This window comes from Danio rerio, chromosome 4 (genome assembly GCF_052040795.2).
Source record: "Danio rerio strain M-AB ecotype USA chromosome 4, GRCz13ab, whole genome shotgun sequence".
Lineage (NCBI taxonomy): Eukaryota > Metazoa > Chordata > Actinopteri > Cypriniformes > Danionidae > Danio > Danio rerio.
Genome location: NC_141024.2, coordinates 11,261,388 through 11,284,586, shown reverse-complemented (window position 1 = coordinate 11,284,586; position 23,199 = coordinate 11,261,388). Strand labels below are relative to the sequence as shown.

General features: G+C 35.1%; 1 protein-coding gene across 3 annotated transcripts in view; it reads right to left on the bottom strand.

The window, feature by feature from the left end:
* stab2 (stabilin 2) overlaps positions 1 to 22,784 on the bottom strand; it is a 41,711-nt gene extending 18,927 nt beyond the window's left edge. Inside the window, exons 1-33 of one of the 3 annotated variants that reach the window (NM_001290178.2) lie at positions 22,647 to 22,784; positions 21,913 to 22,040; positions 21,238 to 21,344; positions 17,119 to 17,204; positions 16,954 to 17,020; positions 16,764 to 16,859; positions 16,554 to 16,676; positions 14,494 to 14,690; positions 14,287 to 14,417; positions 14,063 to 14,196; positions 12,280 to 12,362; positions 11,691 to 11,834; positions 11,363 to 11,506; positions 11,211 to 11,273; positions 9,837 to 9,953; positions 9,687 to 9,740; positions 9,525 to 9,605; positions 8,951 to 9,103; positions 7,633 to 7,692; positions 7,366 to 7,461; positions 7,170 to 7,256; positions 6,978 to 7,089; positions 6,729 to 6,906; positions 6,157 to 6,250; positions 4,535 to 4,693; positions 4,361 to 4,456; positions 4,188 to 4,283; positions 3,330 to 3,377; positions 1,500 to 1,636; positions 1,289 to 1,403; positions 1,099 to 1,176; positions 855 to 944; positions 107 to 214 (exon numbers count right to left, since the gene is read on the bottom strand). In NM_001290178.2, coding sequence (NP_001277107.2) covers positions 107 to 214; positions 855 to 944; positions 1,099 to 1,176; positions 1,289 to 1,403; positions 1,500 to 1,636; positions 3,330 to 3,377; positions 4,188 to 4,283; positions 4,361 to 4,456; positions 4,535 to 4,693; positions 6,157 to 6,250; positions 6,729 to 6,906; positions 6,978 to 7,089; positions 7,170 to 7,256; positions 7,366 to 7,461; positions 7,633 to 7,692; positions 8,951 to 9,103; positions 9,525 to 9,605; positions 9,687 to 9,740; positions 9,837 to 9,953; positions 11,211 to 11,273; positions 11,363 to 11,506; positions 11,691 to 11,834; positions 12,280 to 12,362; positions 14,063 to 14,196; positions 14,287 to 14,417; positions 14,494 to 14,690; positions 16,554 to 16,676; positions 16,764 to 16,859; positions 16,954 to 17,020; positions 17,119 to 17,204; positions 21,238 to 21,344; positions 21,913 to 22,040; positions 22,647 to 22,727 — 3,543 coding nt within the window. In that variant the 5' untranslated portion in view covers positions 22,728 to 22,784. Of the gene's footprint in view, positions 1 to 106; positions 215 to 854; positions 945 to 1,098; positions 1,177 to 1,288; positions 1,404 to 1,499; positions 1,637 to 3,329; positions 3,378 to 4,187; positions 4,284 to 4,360; positions 4,457 to 4,534; positions 4,694 to 6,156; positions 6,251 to 6,728; positions 6,907 to 6,977; positions 7,090 to 7,169; positions 7,257 to 7,365; positions 7,462 to 7,632; positions 7,693 to 8,950; positions 9,104 to 9,524; positions 9,606 to 9,686; positions 9,741 to 9,836; positions 9,954 to 11,210; positions 11,274 to 11,362; positions 11,507 to 11,690; positions 11,835 to 12,279; positions 12,363 to 14,062; positions 14,197 to 14,282; positions 14,418 to 14,493; positions 14,691 to 16,553; positions 16,677 to 16,763; positions 16,860 to 16,953; positions 17,021 to 17,118; positions 17,205 to 21,237; positions 21,345 to 21,912; positions 22,041 to 22,646 lie in introns of all 3 variants that reach the window. The other 2 variants (XM_087247213.1, XM_087247212.1) reach the window with 2 other exon arrangements.
* Positions 22,785 to 23,199: the final 415 nt, after the last annotated feature.

Here is a 23,199-nt window from a genome sequence, read left to right as displayed (position 1 = left end):
ACACACACACACACACACACACACACAAAATACATGATGCAAGAATGAGATGCTATACTGCATAATATTAAATAAGGCTATGCATATTAGTGTGTTTGTATGATACCAATGATTCTTTGCCTGTTCTTTTTAGGTAATCTTGTATTGCGTTGTCTGTTGGAGCAAACACTGTAAAACCCAAAGATTCCTCCATTTCGTTTGTCAGGTTGTGGTTCTGGATAAATGCAAGATAAGTAGAGTAAGATCTTTGCTTTTCAGTAATATATTAGATATACCGTTAGCATGTGCATGATTATGGTGCTACACCCACTACAGAGAAAAAAAAACAACCCAGAAACATTTACAGCACAAAATTATTGGAACATGGTTAAAATGGCTCAATAATGTGAAACACTAAAATCAACAAACTAGTCTATAATTTGACAATTTAATTTAATAATTGATTAACTAATCCGAATCCCGGTTAAATTGATTATTTACACTAATATTTAGTATATATGAATATAGTAAAAATATGAATATTTACATATATATGAACATGTTCATTAAAAATATGTCATAATACTGTGAAAGAAAACTAAATGATTTAATTGAAATAGCCTATAGGTTGTAATGAAAAATGTACAAATAATTCATGAACATGCAACACATCAGCTCAATTACATACAATAAGTAATACATTTTAAAATAATCGCATTATTAACACTTTCATAATAGCATTTTGGTGGCCCATTTTAACCCAATGGTCAACATTGTTCTTTATTTACAGTACTTCAACTATAATTTACAGTCTATAAATCTAAAGATGGATGGATGGATGGATGGATGGATGGATGGATGGATAAAACACTCACCAAAAGAGAGCCATAGAAGAGAGAGAGATCAGACCTCTTTTTCAAAACCTGCAGTAAACCTTCACTCATCTGCTGCTCTGGGATCAGCACCTGAAGAGAATGACACACTTGTTCAATCTGTATTTGTTCTGCATTTGTATGTGCATATATACAAGTCACACACAATTTTACAACCTTTTCTGCACAAGCTTATTAGTAAATGATGTTTATTTGAAAACAATACAGAGAGAGGCTGGGGTCGTACTGTGTCAATAAGATGTATAACTCCATTCTTTGCTGCCATATCTCCAAATGTAATTTTTCCTCCTGCAACAATGGTTGTCTGAATAAAAAGACAAAAAAGAAAAAAAAAGATATAGAAAACCTCTTAAAGGTTAATGACAGACACAATTGGATTGGGAGTAATCAGCAAAGATAAGATGTTTTCCTCTTACATCATTGGTCGAGTAAACAGGAAGTGTCCTTTTCAAAAGGGAAACCAGTCGTGGGGGTGGGGATGGGGAGGTGTTAAGATCACTGAGAGTAAAACTCCCAGAAAGGATGTGATTTCTGTAAGAGATTAAAAAACAGCTAGTTAGTGAAAATGGGCTGTATGTATAGTAAATTAGCTGATGGGGCTGCATGTAAATTCAGTGCTGTCCTTACTTGACAAGACTTGGAAGGTTACTGGGGGTCATCCAGATGTCTTTGTCTTCTTTACTCATTTTCTCTATGGCTTGAGCCGACGGCACAAATAGTGTGAGATTTTCTCTCTCTGACAGCAGCTGAGAAAGTTCTGCTTTCTATGATGTGTTCCAGAAGACAAACAGTCAAAAATTATAGTCTAACAAGAATATATGAAAATAAAAATCAAAAAAGTTAGCCTTGAAAATAAATAAACAAACAAACAATCATATTTCAGACAGAAAATAAAAATGTAATATAAATAATATTTAGTAGGAATTATTCTAATGAGACATGTTATTCTATTATGTTATGCATGGTATACATCTAGACATGTAATGCTAACTTGCTAACTAACTAACTAAATAAACAAAAATATAAATAAAATAATAAATAAAGATACTAATATTGGTTTTCTTTTTCTTTTTTTACTTTTATCATATAATTAAGAGACAGTGGTTAATAGTGTGTGCTTGACCGTGTTATTTTTGTATAACAAACAAATGCAAATATTCAGTTGATATTTCATGTTTTTGACAAATTTGTCACGAAAAACGTGTGAATGATTCAGTCACTGACTTGTTTACAAAATATAATACAGTCCCTTGTCTCTATCTAGTGGCTCAATTGCAAAAACGCAACCAAAGGGGTTTTTTGAGACGACACCATTTTTGACAACAACAAAACTACGCAGTATTGTGTATTTGTGGCCACAAAATACAATATTCTAAATTTTAGTTTTTGAAAGAAGAAGAAGAAAAAAAGAAGTAATTTTTGTGAAAAGTGTGACCATGGGTTTCGGCCTAACCTGCATAAGTTTTGAGTATTTAGTCATTTCAGCAGATTCATGTGCACAGGGATTGTTTAACGTTGCTACCTGCACATACAGCCTCTGAAATACTGCTTAGCAGAATTATTCAAATGAACGCTTAGCATGTTATACAGTGAGCATGCATAAAGCAACAACAACCCACCAGTGTGCCACTAACTAACTAACTAACTAACTAACTAACTAACTAACTATTTATTAATTAATTCATTCATTCATTCATTTTCTTTTTGGCTTTGTCCCTTTTTTAATCAGGGTTCGCCACAGAGGAATGAACCACCAACTGGTCCAGCTGTAATCCAACACTGGGAAACACCCACACACTCTTGCACACATTCACATACACTATGGTCAATTTAGCTTATTCAATTCACCTGTACCACATGCCTTCGGACTGGAAAATCCAACTGACAAAGCAGGGGCTCGAACCAGCAACCTTTTCTTTTCTTTTCTTTCTTTTATCATATAATTAAGTGGCCGTGGATCAAAAAAAAGGTGTGTGCTTGACAGCGTTGTTTTTGTATAATTTAGCAAACAAATGCAAATACTCAGTCAATATTTCATGCTTTTGATGAAAAAAGTGTGAATGATTCAGTTACCGACAAAAAATAGACAGTGCCTTGTCTCCATCTAGTGGCTCAATTGCAAAATCGCAACCAAAGGGGTTTTTAGCCAACACCATTTCTGACACAAGTCACACAACAACAACAAAACAAAGCAGTATTGTATATTTGTGGCCACAAAATACAATTTTCTAAATTTTAGATTTTGAAAAAAGCAATTTTACAAAAAAGTTGAGCAAAGGTTTTGGCCTGACATCTATAAGCTTTAGTCATTTCAGCAGATTCATATGAACAGGGGTTATTTAACGTTGCTACCTGCACACACAGCCTCTGAAATACTTGGCAAATCAATGATAACTATTAGCTATAGTTGCTTTTAAACAAATGTCAACATAAAAAACACACTAAAGTGTAACTTACGGAGATCCACTGGTTAAAACCCAGAAGATCTGGGTTTGTCGACACCTCCTGAAAAGCAAAATGAAACAATACATAGAATATTTATCAAATCAAAAACTCCTTTGAAGCAATAGCATCTGAGAGAGTATATCGTTTAGTAATGCCCCACCTCTGCATAGCATAATTAAAATGTATTCGACAATAAGAGAAACGCAGACAGCGCAGACAGAATTGTGCCACTCCCAGACTACATAGTAAACAGTAACTAGGTTTAGGTTTAGGTTTGACTTTATTAATCCCCAAAGGGAAATTCACATGTCACAGCAGAGCTCTCCATAGTAAAAATAGATAAATAAGTTACATATACATATAAAAACCCTAATAAAATTACATTTCATACTGCACACCTTATTTCCAAAAAACAACGAGTAAACACTTGTCCATATCTAATATCTAATTCAGTTCAGCACAATTCATCTGGTATGACTTTGGTTATACAATCTGATCACTGTTGGTAAAATAGACTCCCTGTATCTTTCTCTGTAACACCGGGGTTGAATTAATCTTGTACTAAAAGAGCTTGATAGTAGTATGCTTGTATTTGTAATATTCATAAAAAGGCAAGCAGAAACGGCTGCTTCTGGTGTACAGTCAGTGGACATGTATTTAGTATCCCATGCTGGCACAGGAGAGGGTTTGTGAAAGGAAGTGTCACCTGCCAGTTTTGTTGTAAAGCAAGTCTCAAATTGAAAATAGCACCTAGTATTTAGCCTTATATATAGCGCTGGACTGAATTTACTAGAACTTCATCTATGTTAAGCTGCTTTCACAGCATCTACATTGTTAAAAGTACTATGGACATAAATTAAGATGTATTACCTGCAGTAAAGTCCCATAACAAATTTTCCCGTCACCAGCATAGCCATCTTCACACACACAATGCCATCCATCTGGGTTCAGGAACTGGCAGGTGGCCTATGGGAATGTGGGAAAATTACAAGATGTGGCTGATATTCATCCAATCGCATGCCTTGTTTGGTCTGAACACTGACCAGGAAATGGCATCCACCCTTCTGCTCCACACACTGATTGACAGGTTCACACTCCCTCCCGTTGCCGTGGTAACCACTTTTGCAAGCACAGTCAATCTAAGGTGGGATAACATTCATCAAAAACCCTGCAGATCTAGATAGACGTAGTTCTGGAAGCACGACGGCGTCTCTCACCTGTCCTGGCCCCACGTAGATGCAGGTGGCATTGGGGTGACACCCTCCTCTAGATGGATCCAGACAGTTATTAATGGCCTGGCACTCATCTCCATCCTCCCTCCATCCACTCAGACACTTGCACTTGTGTGTCCCGGGACCAGTCTTTATGCATATGGCCTGAGAGGATACGAGAATACACATATTATCATGACATGCTTAAGTGAAGCACGAACACACAGATGTATAAGGATTAATGATGTACGTTCACCATTTATTTATTGTAATACTGGCGTTCCACAGGGATCAATACTTGGACCAATTTTGTTTAAGTTATACATGAATGATTTACCTGCAGATTTACGACACAGCAGTATATACCCACACAAAAACCAAAGAACTAGCTGCTAACAAACTTACTGCTGCATATAAGAAAGTGTCAGACCGGTTACAATGCAAGTAAAACTGCAGGAATGCTTTTTTTAATCAAGTAAACTGAGGAGCATTGCCAGATATTTAAGTTAATGGAGAAGCAATAAACATTATTGATCATTTTAAATATGTAATTATGGATTCTAATTGCTTTAATTATCTAATATAAATCGAATTGATTTATAGAAACATCAGGCATCAGTTATTAAGCTAAACTTTTTATGAATACAGTGGTCTTGCCTCATTTATCTTATTGTACTACAAGTTGGTCCCACAGGAACATTACAACATTAAAACCATTGATTATTATTCATGAACAAACTAAAGCTTTTAGTTAAAGGGGCAAGGAGCTATCATTACTGTAATTGTATTGAACAACATAAGGCAAGGTTTATTTATAGAGCAGAATTTTACACAACCGTAGTTGATGCAAAGTGATTTACAATAAAATAAAATATTTAATAAATAAAATAATAACACTTTTATTAAAAATATAAGAAAAGGAAAAACACATTTGATTTTTATTTTATTTTATGCTGATGTGTGTTTAATGTATAAAATATTTAATGATCTTGCACCACCACCTCTTAAACAATGTGTGATTGTCTGCAAGGACAATATATGATGTAAATTAGCTTTATAGCAAACTCTGGCACAACATGTCATGTATTAAATTGTCCCTGTATGTATAAATAAAAAAATTATAAAATAAAGTAAAATTAATTAAGTAAATTAATTAAAAAATTAAATTAAATTAAATTAAATTAAATTAAATTAAATTAAATTAAATTAAATTAAATTAAATTAAATTAAATTAAATTAAATTAAATTAAATTAAATTAAATTAACTCCAGTTTCCCCCACAGTCCAAAGACATGCGTTACAGGTGAATTGGGTAGGCTAAATTGTCCGTAGTGTATGAGTGTGTATGTGAATGTTTGTGTGGATGTTTCCCAGAGATGGGTTGCGGCTAGAAGGGCATCCGCTGCATAAAAACTTGCTGGATAAGTTGGTGGTTCATTCCGCTGTAGCGACCCCAGATTAAAGGGACTAAGCCGACAAGAAAATGAATGAAAAATAAAATAAAATAAAATAAAATAAAATAAAATAAAATAAAATTAAATTAAATTAAATTAAATTAAATTAAATTAAATTAAATTAAATTAAATTAAATTAAATTAAATTAAATTAAATTAAAGCATTTGACTTACATTTTTGCTGCAGCCTCCGCGATGAGGTAAAGCGCAGGGATCACTTTCCATGCACATGTATCCATCTCCTTGAAAACCAGGTTTACAAACACACCTAAAATAAATCAATGTAACAGAAACAAGAAATATGCTACTTATGTTCTTGTTTTTTTTTTTTTTTATTAGCAAAACCCTGTAAATATCCCCTTGCAAAGAAAGTCTTTCAATTAAAAAAAAGAAGTAAAAGACACATTTTTAACATAAGATAAAAAATTTAACGAATAAATTATAACAGAATAATAATACTACTTTAAGAGTTCAAACTTAGCTATTGCTTGATAATATCAGCAGGCTTGGCATGCTGTCCCAGGAGAGAACCCTGAGCTCAGAGATAATTAAACCCAAGGCTCCTGCCTGGTCAATGACCATGTAAGTAGTTCTCGAGAACTCCCCATGGTAAAAGAGGAAAGGGGGAGATGGGGTGGATGGGGGGATTTTTTTTTTAAAACAAAGATAAGGTAGTGCTAGATGGTTTATATCTTTGACCACATGTGGTCTGTCTTTTCTAAATATGAGAGCCCCTGATCACTCACGTGAATGCTCCTTTATTGGACACACAGTTGGCGTGTGCATGACAGGGCTGGTTTGGTCCACACGGCTGGGTCTGCAGCTCGCAGTACTCTCCGGTATAGCCGTCTTTACAGGAGCCCTGCTTACATTTCCCACTGGCTTCTGGATGGTTATCGCATGTGCCATGTATGCACCAACAGGCTGGAAGCAAAAACACTACTATTAATCAGCTGGAATATTCACAAACCTCATTCAATGAAATGAATTTGTACTTTTGTCACAGTTCGGGCCATATTTGTTGGAGTCAGCGCAGTATTGGCAGCGCGATCCTTTGAACTTGGGCTCACACTGGCACGTGCCGTTTCCATCAATGCCTTCTGAGCACTAAAACAAAAGACAATAGGAGCTTATTTAATAAAAAAATACTACATAGTACACAAGGTATGAATGTGTGTAGGATTTACCGTCCCGTGAGAGGAACAGGGGGTGGTAAAACCACCCGGGCATGGGGAACAGTCAGGTCCAAAAAAACCTTTACAGCACTGAGGAGTCTAGTCAAGACAAATAACGGGTAATACGACTTTTGATAAGCTAGACGCAGCTGCAAATGATGCATAAATGTGTTAGACACAAAATGTCTAAAGTTAAATAAATACTCACAGTCTTTGTGTCATTGCAGATGTGGGAACAGCCAATGCTGGGTAAGCTCAGGCCAAGTTGCTTCTTATTGAAAACACAGCCTCTTCTGTATGCCTTCTGGAGTCATAAAAAGGTGGGGAAAAGCATCAAAGTAGTGTCACTGAGCACATTTTTATGAAAATTAATGCCAACCTAAAGGGTGGAATTTTAAACAAAGCTTTCATAATCATTTTTATGTAATCTTTATTGTTTTAAATTTTAAAATGCACTAATATTGAAAAAAGTTACCAGTGATTCACCAGTTGGACAAGTAGATTTGGAGATAAGTGTACAGCTAACACATGGAGCCTGTGACAAAGAGACAATGATCAATTATTACAAACAGCTGGAAGGCGACCTGTGTTGTAAAGAGAGAAAAAATAAGGTGAATCATGTACATGTTGAAGAAGTTAGTTATCTTAAAGTGCCCTCTCTGGTGTTGTAGTGGTGTCACTGTGTTTATGGTTTACATGTCGTCATTATAATATCCTGTTATGCTCTTTTAAACGTTCCAAATTTAGTTTAGGAGGTCTTACAAATTTAGACCAGGAGTACCCAAACTTTTTTCTTATGAAGGGCCAAAATCCAAGCTTGATTGAGAGCTCTGCGAATGTAAACATTGCAAACCGTATTACATTAAGACTGCCATGGAAAATTTCTTTATGTATTTAATAATTTTTAAAATAAATAGAAAAAATTACTTTGTATTTACTAATGGATTCTAATTTTCGAAAATGTATATTATTTTAACGGACATATTACAATAAAACCATTTTTAAAAATCCACTTATAAAACAACAGAGTTCATTGCCGAATACAGTGGTAATGCTGAACCGTGCCTTTGCCTTGATTTGCACGCCAATGTCTTTTGCTTTGTCCCCTTCTCCTTAAGTGACAGTATGTACATTTCTAAACAATCTGATTTATTTGCAACATTTGAGTGGAGGATTTAATTTTAGTTTGCTTTTTTTGTTGCTCAACAATAAAGCAAACAAACAAAAGGTTAAATGAGAATCTCTGTTAAAGGCATTCCCCAATCCTTCTCAATCATTTTTCCATTGGCGGGCCAAATCAAAGGAAACAAAGGGCCAACTTTGGCCCACGGGCCCTAGTTTGGGTATCACTGCTTTAGATATAACTATAATCAAAAATCTATTTTCTCATATAATGCACTAAAACATTAACTTCATTTCACAGTGCATGAAATGTCTGTCAGAAACCAAACTGTGCCTCGCCAACCTGATTTCACCAAGTAGGACATGTTCCTGGATTAACATCTATATGTATCCTGGAACAACATTTCACTCAGCCAATCAGAATTAAGGGATGCTATTTGTGTTTATGGTGAGTTTATGCACTTCAACATGAGTGCTATCCAAATATTAATCCTGAATTTGGAAATAATTTAAAGTTATGGATGGGTTTAGTAGTAGGGAATAGGTACATTTTCCAAACAAAAATGATGTTCCAGGACCAACACAGATGTTAATCCAGGAGCGCATCGTATTTGGCAAAACTACGAGGTGCAACTGTGCCTATATCAGCAAAATTGTATATGATTGCTTACCATATACTTAATGGGCTTTATGATGTCACACCTGTGAGGTAGGATGGGCTCTATAGACGGAGGTATCAGAAGACCCTCAAGTGAATGAAGACGGCCATTCTTTGCTTCAACGTCCAGTTCAATTACAGATTCCCCATTGACTAGAATCTGCCCCTATATGTGACAAAGTCAAATATTAAAAGCATTTTAATTCCAAAATCATCCTTAAAATGACTAATTATAAGAGCTTTTGTTTTCAGGGGCATCACTTTTATGTATTTAGACAATGAGGGCAATGGGATCACTAAAAAATGAAGAATCTGTCTTCATTTACCAAAGTGTTGTAAACAGTATGGAAAAAATGGTCAAAGGGGAGCAGAAACTGTCTGGTTACCAACATTCTTTAACTTATCTTCTGTATATGCTGTACTGTATACAGTACACATACTTAACGGTAAGTAAATGATGATAGATTTTCATTTCTGGCTGAACTATATCTTGAAATACTTCTGATGGCCACTGAAATAAACGTTCAAAATGCATAAAAAACTAGATTTAATGTTTTCTTTTTTAGCTGAATAGAATTATTACTTACAGCAGTAGTCACATTAAATGTCAGGATCTGTTCAGCCATGGTCACAGCACGAGGGTTTGACACAATAACATAGGCGCTTAGCTGTAAATACATATGACAGCCATTAGTAGTCAATGATTAAGAAATGCATTTGAACACATTTGTAGCCATCTGTATACAAACCGGAGTCGTGGACACTATGTGATTGCGCATCAGTTCAAGTAGTTTGGTTTTACCCTATAAGAGGAAAGAGAAAAGTAAAGTGAGGCTGATGACAGAACATACATTTATAAGTTAAAATGATTAAAAACCAGTTGTTATATTGTATGCTACCTCTTCAGATTTTAGGTAGGCTAAATAGTCTGGCTTCATCAAGGCAAAAGCCACATTTGTTGGCGCAAACAGTGTGTACGGTCCGTCTTCTTCTAAAACAGTTGCCAAATTGGTTTTCTGGAAAAAATAAATGGCAGAATTTAATAAGGAAATCCTTAAAAATATCATGATGGCCATCACAGGAATCATTTCAAATAGACAGTTGTTTTAAATTCCAATAAAAGGGACAAAAACGATATTAATAAGTCAAAACTCCCAATGACCCACAACAGTAAACAGGCTTTTTAAAATTTGAAAGATATTAATGAAATATCATTTCTAGCACAGATCAAATGTTATTTAAGGGTTTTTTAGAGTTTCAAGAGTTCACACTTAGCATGCTGTCCCGGGAGAGAGCCCTGAGCACAGATGATCCTCCAGCCTGGATCTCCCTCCTGTTTTATCGGGTTAGAGGGGAGTCTGAGCTCAGGTAGGTCTCGAGAGCTTCTATGAATTCATTCATTCATTCATTTTCCTTTGTTTATCAGGGGTTGTCTGATAAATTGTTGCCTGTAGGTTTTACACAGTGGATACCCTTCTGTTTGTAAGCTGTTTGTAAGTACTAAGAAACACCCATACACTCTCACACTAATATACTACTGCCATTTTAGTTTATTCAATTAACTTATGCTGCCTGTCCATCTCATCTGTCTTTCGGACGTTAAACCGAGGTCCTGACTCTCTGTGGTCTTTAAAAATCCCAGTTTCATCCTGGCCAAATTTTCCCACTGGCCAATGTCAATCATGGCCTCCTAACCATCCCCATATCATAATTGGCTTCATCACTTTGTCTTCTCTCCACCTATCAGGTGTCTGGTGTGGGGTCTGGCGCAAAATGGCTGCCATCCAGGTGGATGCTGCACACTGGGTGGATGAGGACATTCCCCCCTATGTGTAAAGCGCTTATTATTGCGTGTAGAGTGCCCAGAAAAATGCTTTATAAATGTAAGTTATTATTATTATTATTATTATTATTATTATTATTATGTCTTTGGACTGTGGGGGGAAACCGAAGTACCCGGAGGAAACCCATGCAAGCACAAGGAGAACATGCAAAGAGAACATGCACACAGAAACACCTGCTGGCACAGCCGTCAGCCAACAGTACTAACCACATGCCATCCTATCCTGAATTAAGCTAGAAAAAAGAAAGGAGTCGTGGTGGATTCTTCAAGACGAAAATGACTAAGATAAAGAAATCCGGGTATTTATGTGTGTTTTGGATTCATCTGATTGGTAGATCATAAGATAGCTAACGTGGGACCAGCCGTGGCCAATGATTAGCATGTGATCCTCTCGAAATCAGTTTATAAATAAACTTCACTTAAATCTCACCTCAAGCAGAGACTTAAACTGAGAGAACTTTCCATTTTTAGAGAGAATCTCCAGCAAGCTTTCCTGAAAGTAAGAGATAAAGGAACACTGTTGGCTCTTTCGAATAAACAAGAACAGCATTCGATGAAGACAACACACCTATTTTCACACACCTCTTTCTCGCTGATCACAGTGGAAGGAACTGCATCCATCAGCTTGTCGATCAAATGAATCATTCCATTTGAGGCAAAGATGTCAGACTCCACGAGCGCTCCTTTCTTACGGCTACCATGAAGACGTATCTTCACCTGCTCTGCCTTTAAAAGAAACATTTGTCAGATTTACGTTCAATGATTCTCTGGCGTCACACGTAGCAAAGCACACAAGATCTGAACAGGAAAGAGTCCGAGTAGTAAAGAAACAGGATGTGAAGATTCCTGCATTTGCACATCATTGAAAACAACTGGAAGACACACACACAACCTGCATTCAGTTACCTACATCTATCATTGATTCTGCACCCATGCCGGTGAGCGTATGGAAGAGGATTCCCTTCTTCAGAGACTCAGAGTTCACCTCTCCAGCAACCACGTGTAGCTTAGCAAGATAGCGAGCTTTCATCTCGTCAGCCAGCAGGGATTTCACCTGGAGCAAAAGCATGCTGTTAAATGTATCCGTATTATTTTCTTGTAGTGTGTAACATAGCTGTTTTTGTAAATGTAAAAGATCTGCGAAGTACTTCAGGATGGCAAAATAAGGTAGATATGATCAACAAATCATAGTTACTGAATGTGTGTGCTGCTTACGCCAACCTGATTTCACCATGTTGCTAGATCTATGTTGATCCCGAAATAACATTCCAATCAGCCAATCAGAATTAAGGGATATGTTTATGTTTCTGTTAAGTTTAGGCTTACGGTTAGGTTTATGCACTTCTACATGATTGTTATCCAGCTATTGATTCCCTCTGATTTTGGGAATAATTTACAGCTATGCTTGGGGAATAGGTATGGATTACATAAAAAAAAAAAAGAAAAAAGATGTTTCAGGATCGCATCATACTTGGCAAAATCATGACTGCTTAACTTACAGACGTGCCCTTAAAAGCCTTGTTCACTGGGACAAACACGGTAAATGGTCCACGAGCGGTTAAGAACCATCCTGTGACTTGATCTGAAACAGCAGAAATAATAAAATGAGCACTACATTGTGTCTTTTTTATATTTATCCTACCTTTAACATAAGGAAAAAATAATAATAATTTATTCTCAGTATTGTGAAGGCTTCAGTATGGTGACTGAAAGAAGTGCATGTAAAAAAAATAAACACATTTAAATACAAAAACACCAGCAAACTGAGACAATTATCGTCATCGGTTTGACAACACATGCGCATACATTCTCACGAAGCATGCAAACACAGAAACCCCTGCTTCCCGTTTAGAGTCAGTGTTTAAAATCTAATCATACAGTCTCTTGTTGTTTGTACACTGCAAAAAAATGCTTTTCTTCCTTAGATTTTTGTCTTGTCTAAATATATAAAAACTCTTAAATCGAAGCATTTAGCAGACAAGCTAAACATATTGTTTTAATAAATAATATGACAAAAGAATTTTCCCTTAAAACAACAGTCTGCCAATGGGCTAAAACATGACTGTTTGGTTGTTTTAAGAGAAAAAATCACCTAATTTTGGAAAACTTGTGGAAAAACATTTACATTCTGAGAAAACTCTTGCTAAGATGGCATTAAAATAATCCTTGATTTAATGTTAATTGTGCAGTTTGTCAGATTATTTGGGCTAAAAATACGCAAACAGCAAGAAACCGTAAATCCAGGATGTTAAAAAAAAACACTTCTCCGATTTCTGACAACTCAGCTGCCTCTAAACAGGAAGCAGCCGGGGTCATTACATTTTTAGGGTGTCCTGACTGATGTGATCTGCTTGATGTGATTTCTCTACTTGTGTGTGTTGTGAGATTTGCATGCAAGCTTGTTATAAATCATCATGATGAAAATGGTGTCTCCATTTGTTAGCATTTTTGTATTTGCATGTGTTTGCAGCATGTTTGAGCTCTCTCAGCCACCATACTTCAGCCTAATCTTAATTTCTGAAACAAACAACAATAACCCTCCCTCCAGTGGGATTGGTTCCCTGTAAACCCTAATGTTCAAAATAATTAAATTGATTGAGTTGTATGAACTCAATTTTCTTTTCTTTTTTTTAATTCTTTGTTTGATTTTAATGAACATACAAACGTAAACAAAAAAAGGGCAAAGACAAATGTATCAGTAGACAAGTTTAGCAGCAAAAGGCAAAGAGAAAAAAATGTAAATACATTTAAAAATAATAATAATAATAAAGAAATAAATAAATAAATAAACATACAAACAAAATACAAAAAAAAAAAAAAAAATTACACAAAGTTATGCCGTGGTTAAGGTCACACATATTGTGAAAATACATCCGATGTGTTCATAGAGTCAGAGGATCATTAGAGGCATCCATATTTTTTGAAAGGCACCCCCTTTGTTTTTTTAAGTAGTATGTATTTTTTGCTAGATTGAACTCAATTTTCTAAAACAGTTCTACTAACTCAAATAATTTGAGTTTGTGTGACTTTTTATAGTTTGTGAGTGAATTGAACTTATTACATATATATTTACATTTGGCTTTTCATGCTATATAAAAAGTGTGATCAACACAATAAACTATAGCAACCAAACTAAAAGCTAGTGTTAAAATAAAAAGTTGAAGAGCCCAACTAAAGCAGATGCTGACCTCCATCATGGTGACTTCAAATTAACAACCATTTCATTAAATGTGTCTGATGAAAAATAAACACTATGGAATGTATTTTTAGCGTGTCACTCACTGAACAGTGTGATGGCACTGGAGAGCTGACCCGTCCATTTTCCTCCTGGCTTCGAATTCATTTCATTCAGCTGTTGAATGATGTCCCCAAAGCATATTTTTCCATTCCCAATGAAACCTTCGCGGCAGTTACATCTGAAATTATTACAATTGAAAGTGTATTTAGGTTCTAAATTTATGAAGAAGGGCATAAATAAAATCAATCAAATGAAATCCGTCACCTACTCCACTGTTCCTGGTTCAGCTGTGGCACAGGTGGCGTATTTATGGCAGGAGTCTGGTTTGCACAGATCTATAATACTGCAGCCCTGCCCTTCAACAAACTTCTCGAATCCCTCCAAACACTCACAGTGAGCCTGTGGAAAACAGCAAACTGTAAATAAAGTGTAACATTCAAGCATTTAATAAGGGAAGTTATGAATGCAAACACACTTTTCCAGGACCGTCATACACACAGCGGGTAGAGCCAGATGTGCAGTTGCCTAGATTAGTCTGGCATGGGTCAATGGGCATGCAGACTCGACCGTCGCCACTATAGCCTTCTGTACATGTGCAGACATGCTTGTTCGGTCCCGTATGCGCACACACTGCATTCGCATGGCACACACTCCTCAAGCACGGGTTGATTGCTGCATAATCAATGTGACATATAGAAAAGAGCATTTGTGAGTTCAAAAAGGTCATAACAAACTACATTTAAAGCTGTGTTACATTTGTTTTGATGCTTAAAATCAGCTTATTTGCATATGTATTGATAATAAAATCTTTAAAAAAATGATCACACTGCAAAAAAGGCTTTCTTGGATTTTTTTGTCTTGTTTCTAGTCCAAATATCTAAAAATACTTAAGTCAAGAAGCATTTTCTAGACAAGCAAAATATATTGTCTTGTTTTAAGAAATAGCATGTCAAAATTAAGTGAGTTTTACTGCCAATGGTGTAAGAAAAATAACCCCTTTTTTTTTTTTTTAGTTTTGACAAGATTATTTTTCTTACCTCATTGGCAGGTTATTTTGCTTGTTTAATGTGAAAACTCACTTAATTTTGACTCATTTCTTAAAACAAGACAATATTTTTTGCTTGTCAGGAAAATGTTTTTTTTATTTAAAATGTTTTAGATTTTCGAAACAAGACAAAAAATAAATCCAAGTAAGAAAAGCCTTTTTTTGCAGTGAAGCCTACAGACAAACCACTTGCAAAATGACAAAATGACTTGCCTAATTGCCCTAACTTGCCTATCTAACCTAATTAACCTATTAACCTTTAAATTGCACTTTTAGCTGAATACCAGCATCTTTTTAAATAAATATTTAGTAAAATATTATGGACTGTCATTGGCAAAGATATCAGAAATCAGTTATTAGTTAGTAAAGCTATTATGTTTAGAAATATGTTGAAAAAAAAAACACTGTTAAACAGAAATTATAGAAAAATATTTACAAAAATAAATTCAATTGCTAATAATTCTGATTCTAACTGAATATATAATATCTTTTTAAAGGAAAGAGGGGGAAGAGTCGGGGTGGATGGGGGTTCTTTAAGATGAAGATGACTAAGGTAAAGAAATCCAGTTATTTCTGTGTGTTTTGGATTTATCTGATTGGTAGATCATCAAATAGCTAATGTGGCACCAGACATGGTCAATCATCAGCATGTGACCCTCTCGAAATTAGTTCATAAATAAGCTTTCCTTTTTAAAACTATTATGTTTAGAAATATGTTGAAAAAATAACTTCTTTGAACAGAAATAGGGAAAAAATATTTACAAAAAAAGGCTGTTAATTCAGACTTTGACTATATAATATCTTTTTGAATACTTTGTAAATAAAATTATTAATATATTGTTAAATTTATTCAAGCAATACAATTAGGTATGATCACTATTTTAATCACATATAAGGAAAAAGGACATGATTATTTTGCTTGTTTTAAGGAAAAACTTACTTAAATTAGGCATATTATTTCTTAGAACAAGACTAAATCTTCTGCTTGTCTGGAAAATGCTGTTTTTGGATATGAGAAATTTTAGATTGAGATCAAACGTAAATTTCAATTATGGATTACAATTAAGTATGATCACTGAACTGCATATAAGTAAATGTCAATAAAAATGTTTTGTTAATATGCTAACAACAAATGTTCATCAGTAGGTTCCTTGAAACACTAATTAATACGCTCTTCTATAGCTTCTAATATGCTTTTATAAATATATATTTAAAAATCTTGCATTTGAACTCATATTATGTTTAAATCAATGACCCATTTTAAGTGTTTTTTAAGACAATAACCAATTATTGTTATAATGTCATATAACTGACACATTAAGACACATTAAATTGTTATCACACACTGAAAAAAAAAAATGATTCATTGGATTTGCTAAAAAAAAAACTAAGCTATCTGGTTGCAAACAATTTATATGGGCTGAATTTAAACAAACAAATGAAGTTAAACATTACTAAAAATATAATATGTAATTTTAGTATATACTCACATGTACACTGTACTCCATCCCCTTGATAACCAGGTTTGCACTTGCACACAAGCTGCCCTGTCAACATTTCCTCGATACAACGAGAATCCGGCCCACACTGCAAAGCAGCACATGCTGGGAGCTCTGAGAAGAAAAAAATACACTCACTCAAATGCTGCTTTAATGTGCAATGTCCCACTCAAAGAGAAATTTAAGAGTTCAAGGGTTTACCTTGGGCGCAGTCTAGGCCGGTGTACCCAGAAAAACATGTGCACTCTCCTGTTCCTTTCAAACCGCTGCTACACAGTCCATTCTTGCAACGACACACTAACCAGCACAAGAAATTCAATAGACTGAATACAAACACAAAAGTACCCCAAACCAATTCATTCAGAAGTACAGAATAAAAGGTTTTCTCTACCATTACTGCAAGTGGGTCCATATAAGTCTGTTTTGCATTCCTCGCAAGCTGCTCCTGTAAAACCAGACTGCAAAAAATGAAATAAAATAAATAAACACCTCCAAAAGTTTGATTGACAGCAGTGTGCTTGATTCAGACAGAGCAAAACAAGGAAAGCAAGCTCACTGCGCAAGTGCAAGTCCCATTGCCTGCTATACCATCAGAGCAGACTCCATTATTGCTGCATGGCGTCGATGCTGATCCTGGACACTCTGTTAAAAGAGTAAAGGCAAAGTCATGGGTATGAAAATGTTTTAAAAATAAAATAAAAAAACTAACAAAACAATTGCAAAGAAATCCCCCTATGATACTGAATTTTTTCATAATAATAATAATAATAATAATAATAATAATAATAATAATAATAATAATAATATCATCATCATCTTTATTATTATTGTTGTTGTTGTTATTATTATTATTATTATTATTATTATTATTATCATTATTATTATTATTTTCATTATTATTATCATAATTATCATTGTTATTATTATTATTATTATTATTATTATTATTATTATTGTTGTTATTATTATTATTATTATTATTATTATTATTATTAATAATAATAATAATATTGTTGTTGTTATTAATATTATTGTTATTATTATTATCACTATTATTATTACTTTTATTATTATTATTATTATTAGTAGTAGTAGTAGTAGTAGTAGTAATAGTAGTATAAAATTAGTAACATATTTAATTATAAATAATAATAATAATAATAATAAGGAGAAGAAGAAGAAGAAGAAGAAGAAGAAGAAGAAGAAGAAGAAGAAGAAGAAGAAGAAGAAGAAAGAAGCCTTTTCTATTGCACATCATAAGCAACATGCATCAATGCATTAGACAACCTTAACTATGAGAACACCTGCATTTACTGAGCTGTGTTAATTCTAGTTAACCAACTAACTTAAATTAGCAGAGACATTATTTATTTTACTTTAATATCTTATCAGAAACAAAAATGAAACTAAATGCATAAATAAATACTCTAAACAATTTTTAAGGTAAACCAAAAAAATACTTAGTTTTGAGCTTTATTGTCAGTGAACAGTGTGTATTTTTTAAGTATTTGCGATGCTAGGGGTCTTAGTGAGAGGATATGAGTTAGCAGAGCTCCTTTGTTCTTCAAACAGCCCCTCGCCTGCTCCACTGACCCTCAACTCTTCTTTTCCTTCCCTCCATTGTGGCTCTGATAGTCCTGACAAAAAACCCTTCATCAAAACCAAACCCATCTTGTCAAACCAGACACATCAGGCGCAGACGTGACACCTCAAATAAAAACCACACTCGCAGCATGTGCAGACTCTTACTCATGCGCAGAGCCGCTTTCTGCACATTCTTCACATTTTCTGCACTGACTGTGAAGAAAAACTGCAAACACTTTATAAAAACATCGCCTTTGTTAACGTTACTGCTTTTATGATTTTGAATGATGCTATTTTAAGGTGTCCATATAATGTAATGTCAACTAAAAGGATTAGAGTTTGGTTTAGGATTAGTTGCATGTATAATTAATTAGTAATTAAAATAAATACACATACAGTGGAACTAAGACACATTAAATTCTTATCATGCTGTAAAAACAGATTCATTTGACTTATGACTACATGTTTTAGAGTAAATGGTTGCAAACAGGGGCGGATTGGCCATCTGGTAATTCTGGCAAATTGTTACAAGAGACTGGTCAATTTTGCCTGGGAACACTAAAGTAAGGGGTGGGAGATGAACACAACAGGAGGGTTATTTAATGGTTTAGAAATATTGCTGTTTATATTTGCTAATATATCTATTTGTCATATTGTAAATAATTTTTGTGGAATTATGGGTTGATTTATAGAACTGTTAAATAATAAGCTAATCAACATTTTGCGACTTGATTATACCTCGACATTTAAAGCAGCAAACAAACCGAAGTATTTACACTGAATTATGTGTAAATGTTTTAACAATGTGACTATAAATCTGCCTGTCAAACATGACATCGGGTATAACGGGAAAAAGCATTTCCTTTCATAATGCTTCACTAAGCTTCCACAATGCTGACCCATTTCAAAGACACAAAGGTCAAATCATTTAACTCCTGAAGAACAATGCAGGAAGCTCTGCTGATAAAAGACCAAAAGAAAGCAAGACAACTTTCAGTAACTTAAGTGCTTGACTCAGCAAACTCAGCGGGATCAGTTTGAGCGCTGACAGACTGAGGAAATACTGGAAATGAGGCTGTGGATCTGCACATTCCTGCAGCACAAACCTGCCATATCTCTATCAGAGGGAAGGAAATACACAATCCTCTTGTTCCACAAAGTATCAAAAGTTCCTTCATAATTTTTACATCATACTATACTGTATCAATAATACTATATCAGTTCATATACTGGATATCTCGCTCCCAACTACCATGAGAAACAACACCGTCATGGTCTCATGATCACATGAAAAGTTAAAAACGGGAAAAGGGATGAAGTGTATGTTCGCATTCATGCATACGATTTAGTCAAACATTCCTAAAAGAACGCTAATAAAATTCCTCTCATAATTTGGAAGCGATCCTCTTGTTTGGATCAAATGAGAAATTCTTCACGATCCTGCTGGATAAACTAAAATCCTACTTCCCAGTTTACTTCTTCTGGAAGTTCAGTTTATCCAGCAGGATTTGTAGTTATTTTTGGACGATGGCCGCTTTTAATAGTCTCTTGGGGTTGACAGAATTACGATGAATCGTAACAGACATTCTATTAGTATTCCTTTACTACATTCAAAAAATATATATTTTGACGCTTGTTCAAACTACTTATTTATGAGTTGAAACAACCCAATTCTTGATTTTTTTGGGAAAACTTAAGTGTGGTTTATTCATAAACTACTTTCGAGAGGATCACTTGCTTATGATGAAAACGGCTGGCTCCTTTTTAGCTCCATAATCTGCCCAATTAGATGATTACGGAAGCATTATAAATAATCTGAGTTTTTCACTCCAGTTATCTTTGTCTTGAAGCTCCGCCCCCCTTCCACCCCTACTTCCTCCCCCTTTTCCGATAGGGTGACACGGTGGCCTAGTGGCCAGCACTGTTGCCTCACAGCAAGAACACGCTGGTCAAACTTATCGGGCTGGTTGGTGTTTCTGTGTGGAGTGCACATGTTCTCCCCGTGTTCGCGTGGGTTTCCCTCGGGTTCCCCGGTTTCCTCCCACCGTCCAAAAACAGAAACCACAGCTAATCGACTAAACCAAATTATCACCCCATACAACCTTAGTTTACACTTCTCACAGTGACATGCAGGGGAGTTCTCGAGATCTACCTGAGCTCGTACTCCCCTCTCGCCCTTCTAACGGGAGGGAGCCCCAGGCTCGAGGATATTACAAGCTCAGGGCTCTCTCCCGGGACAGCATGCCAAATACACTTTATTGATTATCAGCTAAGTGTGAACTCTTTAATTGTTCTAAGTTCAATTAACTTTAATTTGTAAAAACAATTAAATTAACTTAATCGTTTTGTGTTGAGATAACATGAAGGAATTGTGTGGAAGCCATCATTTATTACAGTATACACTCGATCAAGATGATTTTGATGCTTGTTCAAACTACTTCAATAAAATGAGCTGAAACAATACAAACTTTTGGGATAACTTGATTGTTTTATATTCAATCCACTTAAATTTTCAAAAACTGATAAGTTAACTTAATTTCTTCATGTTGTGCCAACACAAATCGATTGTGTAAAACCCAGCATTTTTTACTGTGTACACACCAAACAATTATTTTGCTGCTTGTTCAAACTACTTATTTAAAGTTTGCTAAAACAACACAATTAATATTTTTTAGGGACAACTTACTTGTTTCATGTTCAATCCACTTAAATTTCTTAGGATAACTTTGTCTAATCAATTTGTGTTGGCACAACATGAATGAATTGTGTGGAACCCTGCATTTTCTTGTGCAGAAATAACAATAATAATAATGTTTTCACACTTTGTTCCCCAAAAGGGGAAGTTCCCGTCCTGTTTGTGTTTCAGATTTGTTAGCGGTGGCATCAGAACAGTTCCTGTCCATCTCTTCCCATCAAAATATTCCCTCAGCGCATCTTCCCCCATTGAATGACGGAAATACCACCAAATGAAATGTGCCAAATTTGTCACTTGTGGACCATGTCCAACTGGTTTCAGATGTCAAACGTTTTCTATGGAACACTTGAAATGGATTCTAACCCAGAAATTCTGCTTCAAAGACCTTAAACTTACCCATGCAGTCATTGCCCCAATAACCTCGACAGCACTGGGGCTCCACCACTTCTTTGAAGCAATTAAACGAACAGCCCGAGATAGAAAAAACAGGTGTGACATAATACCTAAACACACATAGAGAGATTCAATTACTGACTCTGTGTGTTTTTTGTTTATATAAAAAAGTGCATATAGAAAATCATCACACCCCTTTGAAATAATTACTTAATTTGTCATCCAGCCTGAAACCAATTCATATTCCGAATAACTTTGCAACCTTCTGTGCCTTTCTCTAGCTTTATCCTGTAGGTGTTATGAAAGCAGGGGGGAATGTGAGTGAAGGTATGTATTTTCACAGGGTATGATGATTTTTAAGCACTGTACAGTACAAGCATATAGTAAGGGTGTCTTCTTCCATTGAGTTTTATTATTTGTATACAAAGACTGTGAGTAAACTCTTACCAAAAATGACCCACCCTATTTGAAAACATTTTAAAGCCCATTTTAGGATTTTATGCACATCATATTTTTTTCTATCCAACATGTGCATGAAAAAAATAAATGCATGGAAGCATAGCTAATGACATTCTGTAATCTTCATCACTGATTAGAGATTTTACTGTCTAAGTAGACACCTCTGGTTCTCGTGAAGCAAACAAAACCATGCACACACACACAAACACGAATATGTACCTGCAGTCCCTATCGCTTGTGCCTGGTGGCATCTTAGCGTATCCATTGGGACACTTCGCTAAATGTGATAAGGAGCAGGAATGACACTTGGATTTAGTTACCATCGTGATATCCTTATCACAGCGCTTCTGAAAACAGACACAATCACACACATATGTACAAGGGATATTAATAATCACAACAACAACAGAATGCAAACAAATGTGCTCTCTTTCATACTGCATATCCCAAAACTAGAAAAGTAGGAAAATCACATTGAATCTTGACACCTGTCGCTGATTTTCCGAGGAGATTAACCTGATTCGTTCATGACTTTGCGCCTGGCCAATGACATTCTAGGGATTATTTTACCCAGCATTCCCGAGTGCATGTTAAACAATACATGTCAAATCAGGGAATTTCTGAGTGAGTAACTCTTAAAGTGCCACATTTACTACATTTTTACTCTAAAATGTAAACATTTGTAGCAAAAATATCCCTGTAGGGAAGTGAAGATTGATATTAAAGCAAACTGGATGTTTATGTTCATCTGTGCCAGCTTCTACACTATTATATAAATGTTAACAGGACAAAAATATAGCATAGCAAGCTTTTGACTAAGACATATTACATTTCTAATTAGTACAAACCTCCTAAGTGCACATATATTTAATAAACAATGTCTTACCTTGCTCTAAAAGTAATATAAAGTCACAAATAAACATTCACGTTACATAAATATGTGTGCATCTCACCTGTGCACCAGCCACCCAGAGGATCTCAGTTCCCAGCAGCAGAATCAAACCTCCACAGACGACGTCTAGAAGGAACGGCATGATGATTACACTTTCAGTTTCTTCTTTCTGGCTCTCTGAGGTCCTTCACCAGACTGTGGCCACACAAGTTGGCCTTCTGCCTTTTCAACAATCCCTCTCTCTCTCTCTTTCCTGTATGAAAACATCACGAGAGTCAGAGAGCGACACCTTCCTCTAAAATGCCAGGCGCATCCATAAATCTGTTTCACATTACACATAAATAGGCTTTCAATGAGCTGTAAAAAAAGAAGTAACCCATTGACTATGTGATTAGAATGATCTGAGACAACAAGGTGCACTTGATTAGTATTGCTTAGGATATAAATGTTTTATTTTATGATACATTTTCCCTTATTAATAATATATAATAATATAATTACTTTTGGAATAGTTATTGCTGTGTTTCTCAACCATGTTCATAAAGGACCACCAACACTGCATGTTTTCAAACTGCATGTTCTTTCAATCACTGCTAATGAGCTGATGATCTGAA